At 35.8% G+C, this 23,556-nt stretch overlaps 1 protein-coding gene across 1 annotated transcript in view; it reads right to left on the reverse strand.

Moving 5' to 3' along the window:
* The window catches only part of LOC109621502 (cGMP-dependent protein kinase 1), a 51,928-nt gene extending 38,334 nt beyond the window's left edge, over window positions 1-13,594 (reverse strand). Inside the window, exon 1 of the mRNA XM_029858661.1 lies at window positions 13,021-13,594. Coding sequence (XP_029714521.1) covers window positions 13,021-13,104 — 84 coding nt within the window. The 5' untranslated portion in view covers window positions 13,105-13,594. The remainder of the gene's footprint in view (window positions 1-13,020) is intronic.
* Between the last annotated feature and the right edge of the window lie 9,962 nt (window positions 13,595-23,556).

A 23,556-nucleotide genomic window follows, 5' to 3' on the forward strand; every position in this document is an offset into this window, starting at 1 on the left:
GAAGCCTGTTGAACGCAGAGGTGGCGTCAAATCCATCCCAATCAAGCTGAGTTATATGCCTAAATTTTAGGTATTATTTTTTTAAGAGGTTTTAAATTTTATAAATTCATTCGCCTCTAAAAATTTCAGGTAATTTGGCCCACAAAAACCGCCCATAACGAAGAGAACAAACCTGTCGATAATAGCCTTTGTCACCCTGCCTATATCATTTCCATAATCTTTCTTCGTTCTCCCAAACATACAGAAATAATTCATGTGGAAATAATAATTTCTGTGTCTCTATACGCAATAGAAATTTCCCCTCTTAAATATAAGAAACAGTCTACGTTTTTTTTGTGGCCTCATATATGTAGAAAAGTTAGTTTACTTAATGAGTTTTCCATTTTTTTACTCATTAACCCATGCAAAAAAACTCTGTGATATTGCGACTTTCTTCAGGAATTCCTTCAGAAATCCCTAGAAATAAAAAAAAATATATCGATGATTTCAGAATTTCGTGACGGGAAATTTTCAACGATAACCACACAAATTCCTCCTGAAATTCCTTTGTTTTCTTCGAGAAATTTTTATATTTGATATTTTTAAGCTTTTCACATTTTCAGAAATCTATTCAAAAATCCTCTGTCAGAAAAGTTAAAAAAATATCAAGTATGCTTTGGAGATTTCTCTGAGAAATCCTTCAGAAATTTTTCTGTTGATTCGTTTAGAATCTTCTCCAAAGTTTTCTGGAGACTACCAGAAATCAACCTTTGCTGGAGTCCTTCAGATATTACTCCATGGATTTTTGCAGAAAATCTACCAAAAATTCCTTTTGGAAAATCTTTTACAGATTTTTTTGAAAGTTCTTCAGATCATTTATCGCTTCAGATTTTTCTTTAGAATTTCTCAAAAAATTCTTTAGAGAAGGTTCTATGGTTTTCCTTGAAAAATCGTCCAAACACTGCTAGTCGCGTTCTGTAATTTTACCGAAACCTCAACCACAGACAAACAGACGCATCACTTTGAACAAAATGCGATAAAAATCATCGTCACAAAAGCATAATCGCCCAATGCTAATACCACTGTGGTTCGCAAAACCACTGAGTAGATGGCGGTAGTGAGCAAACGTCAATCAAAAACGAAAACGATGCGAGTGCCATTAGCGAGAGATTTGCGAACTACAGAATATTTGAATGATCCGTTAAAAAGTGAAACGATGGGAAGTGAGTAGAGTGAGACGTCTGTTTGTCTGTGCCTCAACTGCCGAGCGTTCGGTAACAGGTTCTGAACAAAATTCTGTAAAAAAATACCAAATTTCGGTATAACGTTATCGTTTATCTATCAAACTTTAACGAAGTTCGGTAAAAGTTGCTATTTTTACCGTTTTTTTCATGTAAATTTAACTTAACGGTTAAAATTTCGGTAAAACAGTACCGAAGTCGGTGATTTTGTCTAAGTGTGTAGATTTTATCAGGAATCCGTACACACTCCGATTCAATTTCGTCGTTCGGTAATTATTTTGCTGAAAAAAAAATCGGTAATGCGAAAAACTACCATTTTTCGGTAAAGTTGATTCATTTTACAAGAGTTCGCTAACTTTATTACCGATTAATTTGTAGCTCGATACTTTGACAGTATCATCTGACAACTAATTTACGGTACATACTGTAAACTCGAGCAATCGCCGTATACTGTAAGAAACTTTACCGAAAACTTCACACCTAACTTTTCCGAAGTTCAGTGAAATTGCCAGCATTATTTATTAAATAACTGATGGTACTTGCAGTTATCATTTACAAGTACCGAAAGACTGTAAAATATCTGGAAGGAAACATTGAATCACCGAAATTCTAAATTCTAAAAAACACCTTACCGGAAAGTTCGGTAATTTTTGACAGTACAGCCTTTCGAAAATGTGGTTTACCAGATGTTCGGTACTCGAATCGATTACCGAATGGATTGCCGAACGTTCAGCTGTTGAGAATTCGGTAAAAATTTACCGAATACTGTAAAAATATCTAAGACATAGATTCCTTTAGGATTCCCTCCAGATCTCAAGATATTTTTCTTGAGATATCTACAGACGCTCAATGTTGTTTCCTCAAGTATTCAGTTTTTTCTTGAGAAAATCGCCCACAGATTTCTACAAGAATATTGGCAATTCTCCGGCAATTTCAATAAAGGATTACTCCATGAGTTTTCCTTTGATTTCTTCAATATTTTTGATTATAGGAATTCCACTCAGGATTTACCAGAAAGTTCTTAAGGAATATCTACTTTAAGAATTTACCTGGGATTTCTTCGAATATTCTGCAGGGATTCCACTGAAGATTTCTTCACTATCAAAATTTTTTGCACTCGAAAGTGAAGTTTCGCTGATACACAGCTAGTCGCGTTCGGTAATTTTTACCGAAATCTCAACTGCTGAGCGTTCGGTAACGGGTTTTTACCGAAATTTTGTAAACAAATACAAAATTTTGGTAGAATGTTATTGTTTAACTGTCAAACTCTCAACGTTTCTTTCAGAATTTTCTGTTGGTTTTTCTTTTGATATTACTTTGGAAACATATTTTTATCACCAGAGGCTTCCTCAGAAACTCAGGCAATTTCAGCAAAGGGTTATTTGAAAAGTTCTACCATGGAGCTTTTCAAAAAAATTTCAAAAAGTCCTACAGGGATTGCTTCTGGAATTCTTCTCAGGGTTTCTCCAAGAACTCCTTCAGTGATTTCTGCAGAAATACTTACAATGATTTCTTTAACAATTTTCTCTAGTAATTCCTCCAGAAATATTGTCTGGGATGTCTTTAGAGATCCCTGCAGAAATTATTCAGATATTCCTCCAGGGATTTTTCAGAAGCTCTTCCTGAAATTTTACAAAAGCTACTGAAGGAATTTCTGAGAAATCTCTACAGGATTGTCTCAAGAAATCCCTCAAAATCTCCTGGAATACCTTCGGAAATTTCTAGGAGAAATTCTTAAAAATATTTTAGAATAAGATCTGGACAAAAAAAAAATGCTGAAGCAATCTCAGGAGTTATTTTGTAACCAATTACAGATTGAATGCCTAGAATGAGATCTAGATAAATACCTGAAGAAATACTTTAAGATTCTTCTTTCATTTTCTTAAAAAAAGTCGTTATAGATTAGAGAAATCAGCAAGGAAAAAGTGCTTGAGAGGTTTCTGGAAATATCCGCAAGGGAAATTCTGAAGGAAACTCATTTAACCCCTTCGGGACGACTTTTTTCACCAACCTCGCCGCTGTAGAACGTGTCAGCGAGGTGCAAATGACCCAACCGTCCTGAAAGGGTTAAAATAACTGCGGAACTCGTAAACAAAAATACAATTCAACAAATTTATGTGTATCCCTGGAGGATTTTCTGAAGTAATTCTGCTACAGATACCTCTGAAGGAATTCTCAGAAAAAAATGTAAACAATTAGTTAAGGGATTTGTACACAAAAATCCCTAAACTACTGCCTTGAGAAATTTTTGAAGGAAATCCTGCAGAAACATTTAAAAATGCTGAAGGAATTCTTTAGCGAACCACTGAAAGGGCTGTCCATTAATTACGTAAGGGAATTTTAGCGATTTTCTCAAACCCCATCCCCCCCTTGTAAGATTTTTTTGTATGAAATCCCAAAATGTTTTGTATGGCGCCTAAGATTTCTCAACCCCCCCCCCCTCCCCCCATAAACCCTTACGTAATTAATGGGCAGCCCCGAAGGTATTAAAACATGAATTGTTGAAGAACTCTTTGCAATAATACCTGGAAGAACTGGAGAAACCTCTGCAGGTATTCATAGACAAAAATTCTTAAAAAAAAACATAAAATGCTAAAGCTTCTAAAGTATTTTTTTCGCAGGAATTGTTGATAGAATCTTTGAAAAAAAAAAAAATCTGAAAAAAAGCTGAATGAAGGTCTGAATAAATCCAAAGCAATGGCTGGAGGAATACTTGCAGGAACTATAGAGGAAACCCTTGGATGATTTTCCACAAGAATGTATTAAAAAAATTCTAGAGGAATTTCCACATAAATGCACGAGAATATCCTCGAATACGTGGAATAATACCTGGTGCAACCTCTGTGGAAAAAAATATGCAATAATTCCTGAAAAAGTATTGTTGCCAGTTTTATTTTGCTGTTGCATGTTCGATTTTTGCATGTGAATATTGTCCGAATTTTAATTTGCATTTATAGGTTTCTTTTACCACTCAGAAGAAATATAGTCCTAGCCACTCCGGTGGTTGCATACTTTTAATTCATTTCTGGCGCTAAATAACTACAAGAAAGGCAAACCCGTCCCTAGCACGGACATCAAGATGCAGCCGTCATGCATTAAAACCTGATTCGGAATGGCCCATTACACTGAAAAAAGTTTTCACATTGTTTTCATCTGATTTTCACATGGACTGTTTTCATATGAGTGTCCATTGAATTTGATGGGAATATCACATAGATTTTGCGAAGTTATTTGATTTTCCAATAGAAGCTATGCGATTTTCTAATGTTTTCCATAGACCGTATTGATTTCATGTGATATTTCCGAAGAAATTTTCATCGGAAAATCCAATAACAGTTATATAGCCAAACTAATGGAAATTTTCCATTGGATATGTGATTTATTTTTTCAGTGTAGGATTAGTTTTCCTTAAGATATGAAAACAGAAATAATACCGGTTCTATACTATGTCCCGAAAAGACATTTCCCGGAAATTATTTCCCGGATACCCCATTTCCCGGAAAGTCATTTTTCGGAACGACCCAATTCCCCGTTAGCCATTTTTCGGAATGACCCATTTCCCGGAAAACCATTTTCCGGAAACTTCCTTTCCATAACGAAAAAAATCTGATTAAATGAATTATCCATGCCCGTATTTAAAACTGCGCACACCGCAGTAGCCGATTAGGTCCAAAGCTTAACAAGACACACTGGTTAAACTTAAGGAGATTCTAACTCTTTAAATAAATCATGACATTCCTCGCCAGTAACTCGCACAATGTGCTTAAACAATCAAATATATTACCCTATCGTTTTTTTCTCACTTAGTCCTTCACTCACATTCGACAACTTCGTAGTTCTTAATACGAGTTATTGTATGAAGCACCGTGCCACTCCAACATGCGATAACCATTGTTGAGAGTGAGTTAAAATGAGAGAAATCTATTGTTGCTGGCAGTGCTAAAAGCGCTTCACACTTTGAAGGTCATCAATGAGAACATTGTTTTATAATCCATTGTCTATGAAAGGGACATATAATTTTGAACCCGTATTGCACTGAATTTGTCGCACAACTGATTTATACTGCAAATAGTCAACATGACTTCGTCTTCTGAGCAGGAATTTTTCGACTGTGAGGAAAATGAAAATGTCGTCGAAGTGCAAGTGCAGAGCAGTTCCGCAGTGGTACAGACTTCTAGACGAAGGAGGAAGCTCCTTTTTGAAGGATTTTCTTACTACTGTGACAAAGAGGTAAGTATTAGAAAGTTTATTAATGGAACAGTGAACGCTACAAGGAAATATAAACATTCAAGAGCAACGGAAGATTTTACTGGGAGTGTATATATCGACGATCAGGAGCTCCAGAACCGTGTTATGGATGAGCAATCACGCAGACGAACGCTTCAGGGTCTCACATGGTGCAAAAAGCTGTTGGGCATAACCACAAGCCAGATGCTCTGAAAATCAAAACCAGCCAGTACAGGCACTCTTTGAAATGAAGAGCAGTGGAAAGAAACGAAAATCCCGATAAAATCATTCGACTTGCTGCTGCCGAGGCTCCTATCGAGGTTAGTTTTTTATGTGTTACTTATTAACTGCAATGACCACTAGAAATCTGCCCTTCTTCTGAACACATGCAGTTCTTTCGATTTATTTTGCATGTTCTATTTTTTTTTCATCTGTATTAACGTGATTTTTAGCCCTTGGCTAGTTCATCTCGGGACCCACGCATTACTTACCTTCCGAAGGAAGAACTCATGTTTTGCGAGTTTGTCGGGAGTGGGATTCGATCCCAGGTCCTCGGCGTGATAGTCAAGTGTTCTAACCATCACACCAGGTCCGCTCCACACACGTTTCTATTATTGGCACCATCTCTTATACAATTTTCACTAGTGATTTTGACTTCAGAAACAACACGCAGAAAGGCACTAAAAGTTTTATTTTTCGAGGAGCGCCGGCAACTGTACCGATGGAGCAACTTGCACGCAGCAAGGAAAACGGCGGGCTAAAACTGCATCTGCCGCGGATGAAATGCCCCGCATTAATGATCAACCGACATCTTCACGAGATCGAGTCGATCCCCCACTACAACTCCTTTCTCAACTCAGCAAATCCTCCCAACGCAAACTCGCTCTCTGATCTTCCCTGCCTAAAATTGATCCTCCGAAACTATGCAGACCTTCCCTTCCAAATCCGCCTTCACCCTTCCGCCGATCTCATCCACCGTTTTTTCGTTGAGCGGACGGACAGACCAAAGGTGGAGACACAACATCCAAACTTAAATTGGCCCCGTATCTGGAGGAATATTTCGACTTGGGAGCTTACACCTTCTCTCAGGAGCCTGCTCTACATGTGGGTGAATCAGAAGCTGCGGCACCGGCAACTGCTCTTCAAAATGAGGCGGTCGGACGGAGAACAGTGCATGAACTGCGGCGCACCAGTTGAAACGATACAGCACAAATTCTTTGACTGCCCAAGAGTCAATGACGCGTTTCTACTGTTGCAACGGAAGCTGATTGCGACAACTGGCGGAAGGCGTATCGATCGTGCTGATCTACAGCGGCCGTCACTAAATCACATAGGAACTAGAGTGAAAACAATAATTCTGAAGTATTTAGCATGTTATATTTCATTCATTGATAGCAACAATGGAAGATTAGATATAAATGAACTTAATTTCAATCTTGAGATCAGTGTCTAAATAATAATGTAAATATTTTTTAACTTGAAATCGACAAATAAACGTACTATTTAACATCGTAAAAAAAAAAAAAAAGTTCTGAAACGTCTTGCCCGTGACAATGACATAACGTTGGATCCCACGGTTGTTTTAACAGATTTCAAATTGGCAGAACTGAATGCAGTCCGTCAAGTTTTCAAAAATTCAAATCAGTACGGCTGTTCGTTCCACTTGTTTAAGAATTTCTGGAAGAGATTGCAGAAATGTGGCCTGATGTCCACCTACATCAAAGATGTAAAAATTCAAATGGCCTTCCGCTAAGTCGAAGCCTTAGCTTTCCTTCCACCTGATGAAGTATCAGAAGGTTTGAAAGCAATCCAAAAATCTGCCCCATCGCAAATGGAACCATTTTCCCAATACGTAGACAAAGTCTACGTATCTGGAAAGATAAAGCAAGCAGGACGCACTTTCAAGCAAATCAAGCCCAGATATCCTCCAGAGGTTTGGTCAAAATGATCTGAAAAACATTCTGCGAACTTCAAACTGCATTGAAGGTTGGCATTCCAAGTCCAACAATTTGTTCAAAGGGCAAAGCGATTTCAAGTTTTATGCTGACGTAGATGCACTCCAACAAGAAGAGCAACAAACATCAGCCGATTATTTAAGATTTTTGCAGGGAGATGAAGTGGTTCGACAACAGCGTAAGAAGTTTTTGAAGAAGGAGAAAGCTTTGAATGGTGCAATTGCAAATCATGTAATCTGTCTGTGGCTGATCATATTAAGGCGAAACTGGATCCATTTCCTCACTTTTTGGTTTTTGGTTTTTTTTATAAAATAACGAAGCAATATTTTCAAAATCGGTTTTCGTGCACATGTAGAGTATGGATCAAGGCATCACCTGATTTTTTTTCGTGGTGGAAAATTTTTTTCGTTTTTGCAGAAACCATTTTTGAATATAATTTCACAAAAAAATGGTTTCTGCAAAAATGGAAAACTTTTTCCACCACAAAAAAAAAATCAGAAGATACCTTGATCCATGCTCTACATGTTCACGAAAACCGTTTTTGAAAATATTGCTTCGATATTTAATAAAAAAAAATCAAAAACCAAAAAAGTGAGCAAATGCTTCCAGTTTCGCCTTAAGGGATTGGCTTTGATTCTCCATAATAAATGTTAAGCGAGGTATTTGTTTAAAAATCTGAATTAGTAATAAAAATGATTGAGAATAAAAACAGTTTTAAATAAAGTTGAATAAATTTTTATACTGTGATTTTGTACAATGAAAATCTACAGATAATGCAAATATTGATCTATTATGTTGGTTTCCGGAAAATGGGTTATTCCGGAATATGACCTGCCGGGAAATGGCTTTCCGGAATTTGACTTTCCGGGAAATGGGTCATTCCGGACAATGTTTTCCGGGAAATGTCATAGAATCAATCAAACCTCGTCATCCTGTGATCGTAAATGATTACCAATTTGAGTAATTGGGCACATTTATGTTTTGTGTTGTTTGTGTGTGTGCATTCGTGAGGTGATATTGTATTGTGCATTTGTAATGTTCTATTAACTTTTCGTAATGAAAAGTAAAATAGAGCATAGGGTTCCATCACTGTTTGTCCGTTATATGGCTCTCAACGTCGGCCATTAATTGTTCTATTATTTGTTTTTAGTTGTACCAGTTTTTGGTAACAAACTGAATTTCTAAAGAGACGAACCATCCAAGGGCTGAAAGTCTCTTTAATAAAGACAAATCAATCAATCAATGAATTTCTTAAGGAAACCCCTAGAGGCATTTCTGAGAGAGCTGTGAAGAATTAGCCTTAGTTGAAATTCACAAATAAAAAGAAATTAAAAAAAATCTGAGAGAATCTCATCTTGAAGAAACATTTGAAGGAATTCCTGAATTAATTTCTACGAGAATTTCTTGAGAAATTTCTAAAAAATGAGAAATGTTTACAGAAACATTTGAAAGAATACTAAGGTACACCGGGGCAAGTTGAAACGGGTGGGGCAAGATGAAACACGAAGTTTTGAAATAGATTTTAATACAATTTGGAAATTTATCCTTCGCTAAAAGATTGTTTGAATTAAAAACTATGTGTTATGGTGATAAAACTGTTTATCATCATTATAAAATATCATGTTAACCCGCTGTTTCATATTGCCCCACCCGTTTCAACTTGCCCCGGTGTACCTTATCATGTACTTATGCAGCAATCTTTGAATGAATTTTCAAAAGAATCACTTGATGAATCCCAGGAGGAATTTTAGGAGAATCCGGTGGACCAGTTTCAATATTTGTCTTTTGAGAAATTTCTTGAGAAACTCCTGAAAAAGTACCGAGAATAAATCCTGTGGAAATTTTTAAAAGAATCTCTGGAGGAATCGCTGGAGAGGTTTTCAAAGAAATCTGTTAATAGGGATGCATTTTGAAGGTATTCTTAGAGGAATCTTTAGAATAATTCTTGCTGAAATCATTCCAATAAATCCGGCGAGAATCTTCTTTGTAAACGTTCCATAATTGTTTTGATAAATCTTCAAGAAATTCATAAAGACATTTCTAGCGGTGTCCCTGATGGTAATCCTGGAGAAATTTACAGAAATTTTAAAAACAATACTTGGAAAACTCATAAAGGAAAAACTAGCAAGACTGTCCTTTCCGGAATAATTACAGAAGAAAATCGTGAAATTATAATGCATGGAAGGGTTACCTTAAAATAATTATGAACTTGGCGCTATAGTGCAGTCATTTCCTTGAAGATGTACCAGTATAGGGGCGCTAAAATTTGGAAACCTTGAATAACCAGCTCTTATTTTACCATGTCAGTACTGGTTGGAATTTTCACTTATGTTTTTATCAGATTTTTTTTTGCTTTAAAAAGAATTTGTTGAATAGAAATTTATCAATTCAACATTTTTGCGATGAAATTCACGGTTAGAGATGATACCAAGCACCTAGATAAAACACTCTATGAAAAGTAACAATTTTCTACACGAAACATTCTTGGCAATAAATGTCCGCCCATAATGAGGCTCCTCTATTCATATTTACAAGATATTTCTTATAATATTTGATACTGTTTTGTTTTTTTTGTACTTATATATTTTCAGCATTCTAAATTTGGTTCCCATAGAGAGTACCTCGGATCATGGACAAATCCTCATCAAGATCACGGCTCGGCTATGGATTATTTCCGGAGGAGCCTTTTTTTAGTTTTAAAAATTGTTTTTAATGTATTTTTATAAGATTGAGAGGTTTTGTGCCTTTTTGAGAACGATTTCAACATGTACATTTGGTCGGGGTTCTGCTAAACCGAACCAAAGACCATTTCTTGAAAAATTGAGTTTTCTTTACCATTGGATGAAGAAATTGATGATCCTCCTTCCATGTAAAAATGTAGTAATTCTGACAGCTCTTCGTGGAGTAAATTCAAAATTTTCTGTTTGGCAGAACATACAAAAAATAAAACTGCATCCAACCAGAGTGAACTGTAAGCCATTCCATAGAATCAGTGAAATGTTTTAGTGTTGGTCCAGATGAAGAACATTTCAAGTTATGCTCATCGCCGTCAAATTTCTAACTTTCAACCGACTCATAGTAACAATCTGTGGGAGAATTGAACACGTTATTAGAAATACGGATGTTGGAGGATACAATTATGTTTTGCTGGTGCTGATCGCCACTTTTCCAAACGACATTCAACCAGACCGAACCAAATCCACGGCATTTTAGAATCTATTTATTCTCAACAATACAAAAATCAACTGGTTTCAAATACCTGCGTTATGTCAACACACCTCATACTGATAATCTAACACAGAAGCCGTCATTGAACAACAAGGCTAATAAGAATAATATAGCTTGTAAAAAATCAAACACTTGGTTCGCTTTGGCTGTTCGAAAAATGGCGTTTTCACGAAAACCATGCCAGAGAAGAATGTTTAGAACTTGATTCAGACTAACGACTGGCCTTCAGTTAAGTAAAATGACCTAGAGGTAACGTGCTTGGTTATCACTTAAAGGTCCCAAGTTCGAATCTTTTTAATATTTTCGAATTTTTTTGTCTTAGTTCACTTTGGCAGATCATTTTCATGATTTTCTTCGACCAGTATAAATTTGAAGTACACACATTGCTCCATTTCCACATCTCACGACCTCAGGACATGCAAGGACATAATTTTACATAATCACTCTTGCTCTGTGCCTGCACAGCACCGCCTATAAAAAAAACATAGGTGGGAAGGGCTGAGCTGGGAGGGCTTCCGCCGTTCATATTTCAAACTATTTTGAAACCTCCATGCTACCATAATATACGCGTCCTCTCTGATTCACGTAAAGAATTGCGAGTGATATCGATTTCAACTTCATAGACGATGAAAAATCGAGTTTTTTTTTTACAATCCGAATGGTTTTCTATGAAACAAAGAAACACAGTCAGCCACACTGAACTATAAACCATATTCCAATGTTTTTGTTCAGCCAGAGTGAACTGAGTGCGAAGTACTGAAAAATTAAATGTTATTATATCAATGATTTCAAATAATTTACATGTATTCTTCGTCTCTGATGATTAATAAAGGCTTGTAAGTTACATGTGTGTGGAAAAGTTTCAAATAATCTTAGCTGTTGTTTTTTGTGAATGGTTGAACTTTAAGCTTAATTATCTCGGAATAAAGTTTTTGGCGCTTAGTTCGGTTTAGCAGAACCCCAGCCATTTGGAAGTCACTCAAAGGGGCTATTCCCTATTACAAAATTAAAAGTTTTAAAATAAATAAATAAATAACAGTAACAATTTGTAACAGCTTTTATGGTAGCCGGAAAATGGTTATCATATTGACATCAGTGCTACAATTTTGTAGCCTGTTCATTTTGATTCAGTCTCCAAACACTTCGAAAATAAACTCTTCAAAACCCCCGAAAACGTCATTCTGCTCTCATGGAGGTTTCGTTAGAAGCGATGCGGATAATCACAAGAGTTTTATAAGTGTTAGTTTATAAACAACCTTGTAGTGGGGTAGCGAACCACTTGGACAGCGGCCGGTATTTTGGGCACTCTTCGCCATAACTCAGTCAATTCCAAACCAATTGACTTGATATTTTGTACACAGCTAGATACTATACGTAAATCATCGCGTTCCAAAAATTGTGTCAATTGGTTAAGAATTGGCTGAGGTATAGCAGAAAAGTGCCCAAAATAGGACCCCTGCCGAGGTGGTTCCACTTCCCTATGTAATAAAACTTGAAATGCCACATGGGATCGATTCTTTCGTTTCCCTATGCAAACGTTATATGTAATTCACAGGTGAAAATTCAGGAAAAATCCCTAGCAGGAACTCCTGATGGAACCCAAGGTATCATTTTTTGAAGTAATCGATAGATGGGATTGCTGCAGGGGTTCCCAGATAAAATTTCAATAGAAATCATCAAAAGCAAAATCCGGGGTGATAACTAGATGGAATTTCTGATGGAATTCTCAAAGATATAAAAAAAATAAGCTAAATTTTGTGCTAACGGTGGGTGAAAAAATGCGTAGAAAGGATAAAATACGATCCACAATTCTGCAATAAGTTTATGATTCCAGAAGCAAATACTCCATTTTGAAGTCCAAACTGCATGCACTATAAATAATGGGGAATCCCATGATCTTCTTCTATGTGACTTTAACACATAGCATAGAAGTTTTTGGTTTGAAAATACTTTGTTTATTTACTCAGTGGCTAAGGCATTCAACCTTGCCCAGTCTTATCATGACGCCGCCGGTAGCGATGCCAGACGTGGTGCAAAATTTCCAAGATAAACCAACGTCGGATAATGCAAGGTAAAGATAATGAAAGTGACACCCTGTCTTCTCCGACATTATAAAATATTGATTTGAGAAACTTGGTTGCTTTGAATTTCCGTACATTGGAATTTCCAATATCCCTTGACACATGGTAAAAAAGTTCTGTTTTAGCGTATGAACGTTTGGTAAATACATTCGATTTTTATGACGAACATCGAACTAATTCCAATCATCATCACTCGTGTCTTCTGCGCTACACTTTCGTGATAAAGATAGGTGATTTCATAATTCCTTCGTCGTCGTGGAAGGAAATCACCGTACGCACGTACTGAAATATGTTCTTTTCAACACTCACCACAATGCCGTCATCTGTCTTGCCAACGTCGGGAAGGTTAAACGAACCGTGCTTTCTGGAGAAAAATTTCGCGAAGCACGCCATTAGAGCTTTCCTCCGCAGGCTCCAAGGGCCCACTCGTTGCGATACAAGGCTCCCACTAGTAGGATGCTGTTGCTGCTGCTGCTACTGCTGGTACTGCTCTCGAATTACCTTTGGGTGGCCGCACGCCTCCACCCCCACTCGCTCGCGTCAGAGATTGATTTTATTTATTCGCCCGTGAATGAACACGCCCGGTGGTTCATAAATTTTAATTTATTTACTCTGCTACCGGCTGACTGCTTCTTGTCGCCCACCGGTGTAATACGCATATCATCAACGATGCACTAAGGCAGGTAACGACCCATCATCAGCGTCCAATTTGGTTCGCCGTTGGTTGTTTTCCCGGACGAAGATTTTTCTTCCGCCAATCTTCTGAGCTCCGTTACTACGTTCTCCAGCGAAGCGAAAGAAGATCAAAAAAAAATGGAAATCGAACAAAAAATCCCGCTAGAACGTACGTTCGACGCGACTCTTCGGGAGCAACTGTCCATCCACGGGTACAGGTGAAACACAATCATTCGCGCAGACCTTACCGATAAGGGTAAGCGGTATCGGTGAATGAGTATACACCTTACTATATTTCAAAATAGACTATAACAGTGAATAAAATTTTCCGTGACTTGAAACTTGTATGAAATTGTTTTCTTTTTATGCATTAAAATGTTAGATATTTCGAGTTAATGACTTCAAGAGTAGGTTTATTAATTTGGAGTGTGTGATAGGATTCCGTCCGGGTGCCGGTGTCGCGCGGTTTTGCTTCGGTCGTTCGATTATTTTTCTTTTTCTCTACTCGATAGTGAGCATTTCGACGGCGGAGTCGGTTCTGAATTTTTCGCTTCCCATCGCGCTGCAGTGTGAACGAGAAAGAATAAAATCGACGCGGTTGAATTTAGTGCTCGCCGGTCGAGAAAAAAAATCCGGGCGCCGACAAGTGAGTCGCGTTCAGTGTATTTCTGTGTGGAATAGACTAAAGGTTTCTGCTCCCTAGTGGAATGGAGACGCGCGATAGCATTAGCATATCATCTGCAGCGATAGCATCTTTTTGGCTAGTTTTTGCGTCGAAAATTGGTCGGTTGTTAACGGCGCACACTGGGGCAGGATTGAAAATACACGGAAAAAACCTCTAGCTCGTCGAGATGTCGAGATACGCACTTGATGTCTTCAGAGAAAATATTTCTATGAACAAGGTCGATATTCTGAACGGTAGCATATTTTTCTTACGTTATTCGCATAAAAGTCCTATGAGTCATTTTGGCCATCTTTCATTTTAGCGGTATGGTGTCTTCGGCAAAGTTGTTCGGCTATTTATGCTAAAAAAGTTTGCCGAAGACGTCAAATTTCCAAAGCCTACTGTTCTTGAGATATTAGTCGTTTTATAAAATACCTACCTAAAATCGAGTTTTTTCATTAAATTACGTTTGTAAACAAATTTAATGTCCGTTTTCGAGTTATAATAATGAAAAATACTAAAATAAAACATATGTAAAATAAATTAGTTGGAAAAAACAAAATATGCATTGATTTTTCATAGAAAGTTCCTGAAAATCACGCAAAATGTACATAGGACGTTCTTGCAGTCGGGCAAGTTCGGGCAAGTTTTTTCATCGGCGATCACCTAAAAAATACATAAACTTTCATGTAAATTTTTTTCACCGACATGATATTTGATGATTTTTTTTAAATAGCGTTCAAAGTTTACTGTTTTGTATGAATTATTACAACATTTTTGCACATATTTTACCATGTTGTATGTTGCCAAGTGAACCATGAAAAGTATAAATACAATCTAGTTACAGGTTTAGTCATATTTAAGCTCCAAACAAATTGTATAACACAAAAATGTCCGAAACGCCAATAAAAGTGAGTTTTTAGATCATTGAACACACAAAAAATATTTCTATTGAATAAAATCATATAAGATAATGATAAAACCAAGGCTAAATGGCGTGTTTAGGACATTTTTGTGTTTCACAATTTGTTTGGAGCTTAAATATGACTAAACCTGTAACTAGATTGTATTTATACTTCTCATGGTTCACTTGGCAACATACAACATGGTAAAATATGTGCAAAAATGTTGTACTAATTCATACAAAACAGTAAACTTTGAACGCTATTTAAAAAAAATCATCAAATATCATGTCGGTGAAAAAAAATTACATGAAAGCTTATGTATTTTTTAGGTGATCGCCGATGAAAAAACTTGCCCGAACTTGCCCGACTGCAAGAACGTCCTATGTACATTTTGCGTGATTTTCAGGAACTTTCTATGAAAAATCAATGCATATTTTGTTTTTTCCAACTAATTTATTTTACATATGTTTTATTTTAGTATTTTTCATTATTATAACTCGAAAACGGACATTAAATTTGTTCACAAACGTAATTTAATGAAAAAACTCGATTTTAGGTAGGTATTTTATAAAACGACTAATATCTCAAGAACAGTAGGCTTTGGAAATTTAACGTCTTCGGCAAACTTTTTTAGCATAAATAGCCGAACAACTTTGCCGAAGACACCATACCGCTAAAATGAAAGATGGCCAAAATGACTTATAGGACTTTTATGCGAATAACGTAAGAAAAATATGCTACCGTTCAGAATATCGACCTTGTTCATAGAAATATTTTCTCTGAAGACACCAAGTGCGTATCTCGACATCTCGACGAGCTAGAGGTTTTTTCCGTGTATTTTCAATCCTGCCCCAGTGTGCGGCGGTTTGTGTATATTGATCCATTGTCAAATCATATCACCAACCATAGGTGACTCCCGGACTGACAATGTACCTTACCCTACTAACAAAAAATCCTTCCTGAAACAAACGTGGAGATGCAGCAGCGATTCGCGGTCTTTATAACAACGTTTGTCTTACTAACATTCCCTCCCATCCTCGATGACCGTAAGGGCGTGGCCGGCGCCGTTATTGACCCTATTAAAGATAACAGCTCTCGAACTGTGTACATTGAGAATAGTAGTCCCAAGCCCTATTCATTGGTTCCCTGTGCAATTTCGATTACTCTGGTCAATCACGGAGTAGCAACTACGAATTGTGCGGTCATCTATGCTCATGCTCATGCTCATGCTCAAGAATAGGTTTATTAATTTGCAAATAAAATCATTCTATCATTATAAGAGTAACACATAATTAGGTACGCTACAGTTGGCAATTATGTCAACAAGATCAGTAGCAAACACCAGCTTCTCGGGTATTCTGTTCTGCCCGTCGTATCCTTCCGACTATGGCCATCTCGTGGGCTGGGTTCGGCGTAAAGTACAGTTCAGTAACAAATTTTGAAAACGACGTATAGTCAATGCTATACCATTGATTATACGTCGTTTTCAAAATGTGTTACTGAGTTAGTGGTTCATCCTTCGCCGTCACACACCGTACTTCTGCACACCGCCAAAGATCGACATTAGCACGCGTCGCTCGAAAACATAGAGCGTTCGCAAGTCCTCATCGAGCATGCCGTTCGAAGCCCAATAGGGTCCTAAAATTAAAGACGAAATCTCGCTTATATTGAATAATACGATCAAGCATGGTATTCTAGTCGGAATTGTACTTTACTCGAACTTGAAAAACAAAGGAATAATGAGAAAATTCGAAATAAGTTAAATGGTAAATAGTTCTACTTTGACACTTGAGGTCAACCTTGTGTGACGGAGCTCGACATTTTTCGCACTGGGAATCCAAAAATGTTCCTATCTGACATACACGGTGAAAAAAAATCACTCAAAGTATGTGTTATAAGCTAGGGACGAGACAAAAGACTAAAAAAATAAAAATTATATATTTTCAACGACGGTTAATAAAAACGTCAAAAAATGAGTAAATATGTGCTCTTGTACCATATATTGTGGTTTAAAACAAGAATCCAGATAGGACTTTAGGAGTCTATTGTCCCATGTTATATGGGATTCCCAGCTCAGTCGAATCCCTTACTAATATTTGCACACCGTCCATCGTTGCTTTAACACTCCCGGCCCCAAGATCAAAAATTTGTTGTAACTAAATTTTAAATTGGCTATATCTCAGCAATGGCTCAACCGATTTTCAAATTTTTTTTATCAATCTCATGTCCGAATCCTAAAATTTCAGATGATTGAACAGAAATTATTCTAGGGGTGCTCAAATTTCCTCTAGAACAGTGCAACCGATACAAATTTTTTTCGACATGCTTATGTAATTGTAAACGTGCAAAATATTTCAGTAAACATCCTAAATCTGCGTGGTTCACATGAATATAGTATAAAATAGCTAGATGCATATCGTAAATACAATCGAAAAATATTTTGAACATCCCTAGCGCTCTCGGCAGTGGCTAGTTGTAATTAAATTTTCAATTGACTATATCTCAGCAACGGCTCAACCGATTTTCAAAATTCTTTTACGAATCCTAAAGTTTCAGATAATTGAACAGAAATTATTTTAGGGGTGTTCAAATTTCCTCTAGAACCGTGCAACCGATATATATATTTTTAAATGTTTACCTAATTGGAAGCGGTCTGAAAATTACTGTACGCATAATGGATGTGTGTGGTATAGTATAAGATAAAATATTTTGAACATCCCTAGTGCTCCCGGCACAGTGGCTAGTTGCAATTAAATTTTCAATTGACTATATCTCAGCGATGGCTCAACCGATTTTCAAAATTCTTTTACCAATCTCTTCTCCGAATCCTAAAGTTTCAGATAATTGAACAGAATTTTTTCTAGGGGTGTTTAAATTTCCTCTAGAACAGTGCAACCGATATAATTTTTTTTTTCAAAATGTTTACCTAATAGGAAGGGGTCTGAAAATTACTGTACACATAATGGATGTGTGGGGTACAGTATAAGATAAAATATTTTGAACATTCCTAGTGCTCCCAGCACGATGATCGAAAATTTGTTGAAACTAAATTTTAAATCAGCTATATCTCAGCGATGGCTTAACCGATTTTCAAAATTATTTTCCTTACATGTTGTCCTAATCTTCTAGTTTCAGATAACTGAATAAAAAATATTCTGGGGGTGGTCCAATTTTCTCCATATCAGTGCAGAAGATACGATATTTTTCAGCCATTTTTTCTTCATTGAGGACGTTCAAAATATTTCCTTGAACATCATAAACCTACATTATTCAAACGGGAATAGTATAAGATCTATCTGGATACATGCAGTAAACCTCAATTAAAAAGATGTTGAACATCCCTAGTGCTCCTTGAATTTTGACCGAAGCTTGACTGTAATTAAATTTTCAATCGCATATATCTCAGCGATTGCTCAACCGATTTTCAAAATTATTTTACCAATCTCTTGTACGAATCTTCAAATTACAGAAGTTTGAAAAAAAAAACCCTTCTAGGGGTGTTCAAATTGCCTTTTGAACAGTTCAACTTGTTTCAAAATATTTATATCATTGTAAAAGTTCTAAATATTTCGGATTCTAATGAGAATAGCATAAGATCACTTGATACATATTATGAACTACATAGTAAATTGAACATCCCTAGCACTACCGGCATTGTGATCGAAATTCGGCTGTAACTATATTTTCAATGGGCTATATGTCAGCGATGACTTGACCGATTTGCCATATTATTTGACTAATCTCTTGTCAGAATTTTGTTTTGTGTTCAAATTTCCTCAAGAGCTCTGCATCCGGTGTATTTTATTTCGACTTGTTTACTTCATTGTGAACGTTCTAAATATTTTCACAAGCATGAGAAATCTGCGAGATTCTTATTAGAACAGTATAACATAAAAGGATACATATTGTGAATCACATAAAAACACACTCGGTGATTGAAATTAAACTATAAATAAATTTTCAATTGGCTATATCTCGCAAAATAACTCAACTGGTTTTTTATATTCTTTTACTTATCGAATGTTCAAGTTTCAGACAATTGAACAAAAATCATTCTAGAGATGTTTAAATTTCCCCTGATCTAGATAACCGATACAATTTTTTTTGCGACATGTTTACCTAATTGTAAACGTTCTGAAACTGTCACAGAAAAAAATATTGGGACATCACTAGCGCTCTTATAACGATGACTAAATTTTCAATCTGCAATATCGCAGCAATAGCACAACTGATTTTCAAAGTTATTTTGCTAATATGTTGTTCAAGTCTTCGAACTTCAAACAAATGATCAAAATACGTTCTAGGGGTGTTCAAACTTCCTTCAGAACAGTGCAACCGACACACATTTTTTCAGTCATTTTCACTTCATTGTAAGCGTTATGAAAAAAATCCGCAAACATCATCAATTTGCTGGCTTCAAATGAGAAAAGTATAAAAATGCCGGAAACATGTAGTTAGCCTCACAGAAACAGGTTTTGAACATCCCCAGCCCTCCCGGCACTATGATTTTTAATTGGCTTCATCTCAGCGATGGCTCGCCCGATTTTCAAAATTCTTTTACTAATCTCTTGTCTGAAACTTCATGTTTGGAACCATTGAACAAAACTTATTCTAGTGGTGTTGAATTTTTTTTTCCAGCACAGTTTTAAAAATTACATTGTAAAAGTTTTAAATATTTCCGTGAACATCATACATCTAGGTGATTCATAAGAGAATTGTATAAAATTCTATATAGTGGAGGGTTGTTCAAATTTCCCACACAAAAGGACAGCCGTTGCAATATTTTTCGCCCTTTTTTACTACATTGTATATGTTATAGATGGATACGTCATAAATCGGAGTGATTCATGTAATATTTGCATTAGATTTTGATGATAAATGGTGTAGAACTCAATTTCCAGAACCAAGACAACATTATACACAGCTGCTTATAGTACTGCACGTGGCTGGACACACGTGGTGGCAACTGTAACTGAAACAATTGAAATCAAGTATCCACGTAGCATCCTAGCACGTAGCCATGTGAGGGTAAATTTTTTGGGTAAGCCGATAAAACATTAATTATAAAGGACTATTCTAGGAGCGGACAGAGCCACGTTCGGGCATCGATTTATTTCCAACAATATCATGACTTATTTCTCACTATCCTGGTCGGGACCTACCCGACTAGTTGGACATTACAAAATTATAACAAGCTGTGTAATTTTGTTACGATAAATTTTTATAACAAGGGTTGTTATAAAACATGTACCGTTAGTAGTTAAAATAACAAAAAATCTAACAAAGTTCCCACTGAAAAGAACAAAAATGTGATAACTTGTGTTATGATCATAACAAAAATATTACAAAACTTGTTCCATGAAATATGATAGAATTTAACAAAAATATAACAAATTGTGTTATAATGCCTTTGACCTATTAGGGTAAAAACTATTTTTTATACTCATTTTTTGAGTAAATATTTTTAAGTGTGTTATTCTATTTTTAGAAAAAGTAAGTAACATAAAAAAAGTTTCCAGAACGTTATAAAATTTTTTGATCCGAACGGGATCTGAACCAAGACACCTACCATCGGTAGAAATCTGGCGCCTCTGCCAATGGGGCCATCACGGCTCTTGGGGAGAGTGGTGTTAGAAGCTTTACTGGTTCTACGTTTTACCAGTTTCGTCATTTAAATCCTTGTTTGTCAGACGTCACGAGCGCGGCGGTATGACGTCACATTGAGCTAGTTGACACATAATAGACTTGATTTGTCGTTAGAGATTTTGTTTTAATCGATCACAATTGTATCATATGCAGATATGATAACAACTTTAGATATAATTTAGTTATATTCAAAATTTTATTTTATTTTGAGTACTTAAATGAAATCCATTACATAAGCGGTCGCCCATTAAGTATATCGTCACGTTCGGAGGAGGCAGGGAGGGTTAAAAATTTCCAATTTTAGCGTGACATACTTAACCCTTCAGGACGCACGCCGTTGTAAAAGTACAATACCACCAAAAAACCTCACTCGTCGTATACGGCGCGAGCACGGTGCAGTTTTAGGATCAAACTGGCACGCGTCCTGAAAGGTTAATGGATGCTCCCTAAGGTCGAAGCAAAATAGGCAGAATAAATAAATTATAAATTGAGCAGAATTAGTAGCAAAGAGGGCATTTTTTAATGATAATAATTATTTAATTCCACTTATGCTCTCCACGCTCAATAGCATTCACTAGGTGCTCGGTATACTTTTTTGACGAATTTAAAGCAGTAACTGTTTTGGTATTTTCTGTAATCAATTTCATGTTTTCGTGTGTAAAGATACGTCATTTGTGTAAAATTCAAGTCAAAAGTATTGGAAGTTCGATGTAACGGAAAATTGTTCATTTGGTAGGAAATTACAGCACATGCAATATCCATTGTTTTAGGTAGGGAGACTTTGGGTATTATTAGCAGGTTTGTTATCTTCGTCATGAGGGTGACCGACAAACATTGTCTAAAACTTGGTCACGCGGAAAATATGACGCTTGTTTAAAACAATGAAACGTATTGTTGATTTTTAAACTGAGAATTTACTTATTCCAAAGCTGTATTTCTTTGTTCTTATAACAACGTTAGAAACTCCATTTGTTTCTACAAAATGAAGTTCAAAATCTTCATATAACTTGCAAACTGTTCGTCCAATCAAGTGAGCGTCAAAGATAATGATATACAAAAGTGTTGGAATTAACATTGTGTTGTCGATGGAGCATCACAAATAACTTATGAAAGGGTCCATTATTTACATATTGTGAGAATTGTGAAATTACCCTCCAAATATATCAGAAAAGGTTACTTTTAGGAAGATTATTATTGACGGCATTGCGATTCGAAATTATTGGTAGAACCATATTCGCATTGCAACATTTTTTTTATCAACTGAAAACGATTTTTCAAAAAACTCCCCAAAGTTGCAATTACAAAAGCTTTTTTTTCAATAATGTGTGCTCCATGTTTTTTTTTTGTCACCAAAACACCCGAGTTTCCTTCAAAATTATACACTGCCAAACACGTATTTTGGGAATTTGAGTTTTTATGTTAAAATATGATTTTTATGAGTAAAAAATGTTTTTTACAGTGTATATTTTTTTCTTAAAGCCCATTTAGTTCCTTACCATTCCTTTTCAGCCACTTTTCCTCTAATACGAAAAGTTTCCGAGTTACAGGTTTTCAAGAACAATTATGTCAGAAACATATACGTTTTTTTCAAAAGTTACTCTCGAAACCAAACAATTTTTTCTCACGTCAAAATACCTAAACTGTTATGCTGAATACTTTCACCCGAAACCGAGATATTAAAGTTTTCTCGTTTACCGATTTCGCGCAGATTTACTCTGTAGTGGATTCCCTTTTACATGACTTTCTCTACGCGGCTTTTCCACAATTTCAAAGTTACGCATAGTTCATTAGAGAAGAGTTTTCATTCCCGTTAGTCTTTTTTTATTGTTTACATCCAACAATCCATGTTGATATCCCAATAGTTTTTTTTTTTTACTGCAGCTTCTAGCTTTAATGATATCGCATAACGATAGCTTCAAAACACTACTTGTTTGTGAATTTGGTAGATTACAACTAAATGGCAGCCTATTTATTGCACCCATAAATAATTAGAAACGCTCCATAGAAAATCAAAAAGCGCTCCATAAAGAATGAACATATGTACCATGAAAATGTGCAATGTTACCCATAAGTAATTGAAACCGTTCCATACTTTATGAAAAATGTACCGGTAAAACATAAATTTTTCTTATTAAAAGTGAAATTTTGCACCAATAAATAATACTGAAATGCTCCATAATAAAATACAAATGCTCCATAGAAAAATGCAAATGCTCCATAAATAATTAAAATTGTACCCATAGAAAATTGAATATTGCTCATAGAAAAATTAAATTGCACTATAAAAAATTGAAATAGCACCTTAGAAAATAAAAGAATTCTCCATAAGTACTATCAAACTGCACCATAGAAAACATGAATTGCTCCATGAAAAATTGAAAATCTTCCATAGATAGCAGATTCTTATAATTTAATTCGACAGAGCTGAATTGCTTTAGTGGGGCAAATGTTTAAAGTTATGGAGAATTTTTATTTTTTTTCTGGAGCAAATTGTATTTTATGTGGTGCAGTTTGATAATACTTATGGAGCATTTGACTATTTTCTATGGTGCAATTTCAATTTTTTATGGTGCAATTTAATTTTTCTATGGAGCAATATTCAATTTTCTATGGGTACAATTTTAATTATTTATGGAGCATTTGCATTTTCCTATGGAACATTTGTATTTTATTATGGAGCATTTCAGTATTACTTATTGGTGTGAAATTTCTCTTTTAATGAGAAAATTTTATGTTTTACCGGTACATTTTTTATAAAGTATGGAACGGTTTCAATTATTTATGGGTAACATTGCACATTTACATGGAGCATATGTTCATTCTTTATGGAGCGCTTTTTGATTTTCTATGGAGCATTTGCAATTTGTTATGGTTGCAATAACCTTTTGCCCAACTAAATGAAAACAAGTTCTGTTGCATTTTTCATTACAAATATGACGTCGTCCTCAAATTACG

The sequence above is a fragment of the Aedes albopictus genome, chromosome 2 (assembly GCF_035046485.1).
Source record: "Aedes albopictus strain Foshan chromosome 2, AalbF5, whole genome shotgun sequence".
In the NCBI taxonomy this organism is placed as follows: domain Eukaryota; kingdom Metazoa; phylum Arthropoda; class Insecta; order Diptera; family Culicidae; genus Aedes; species Aedes albopictus.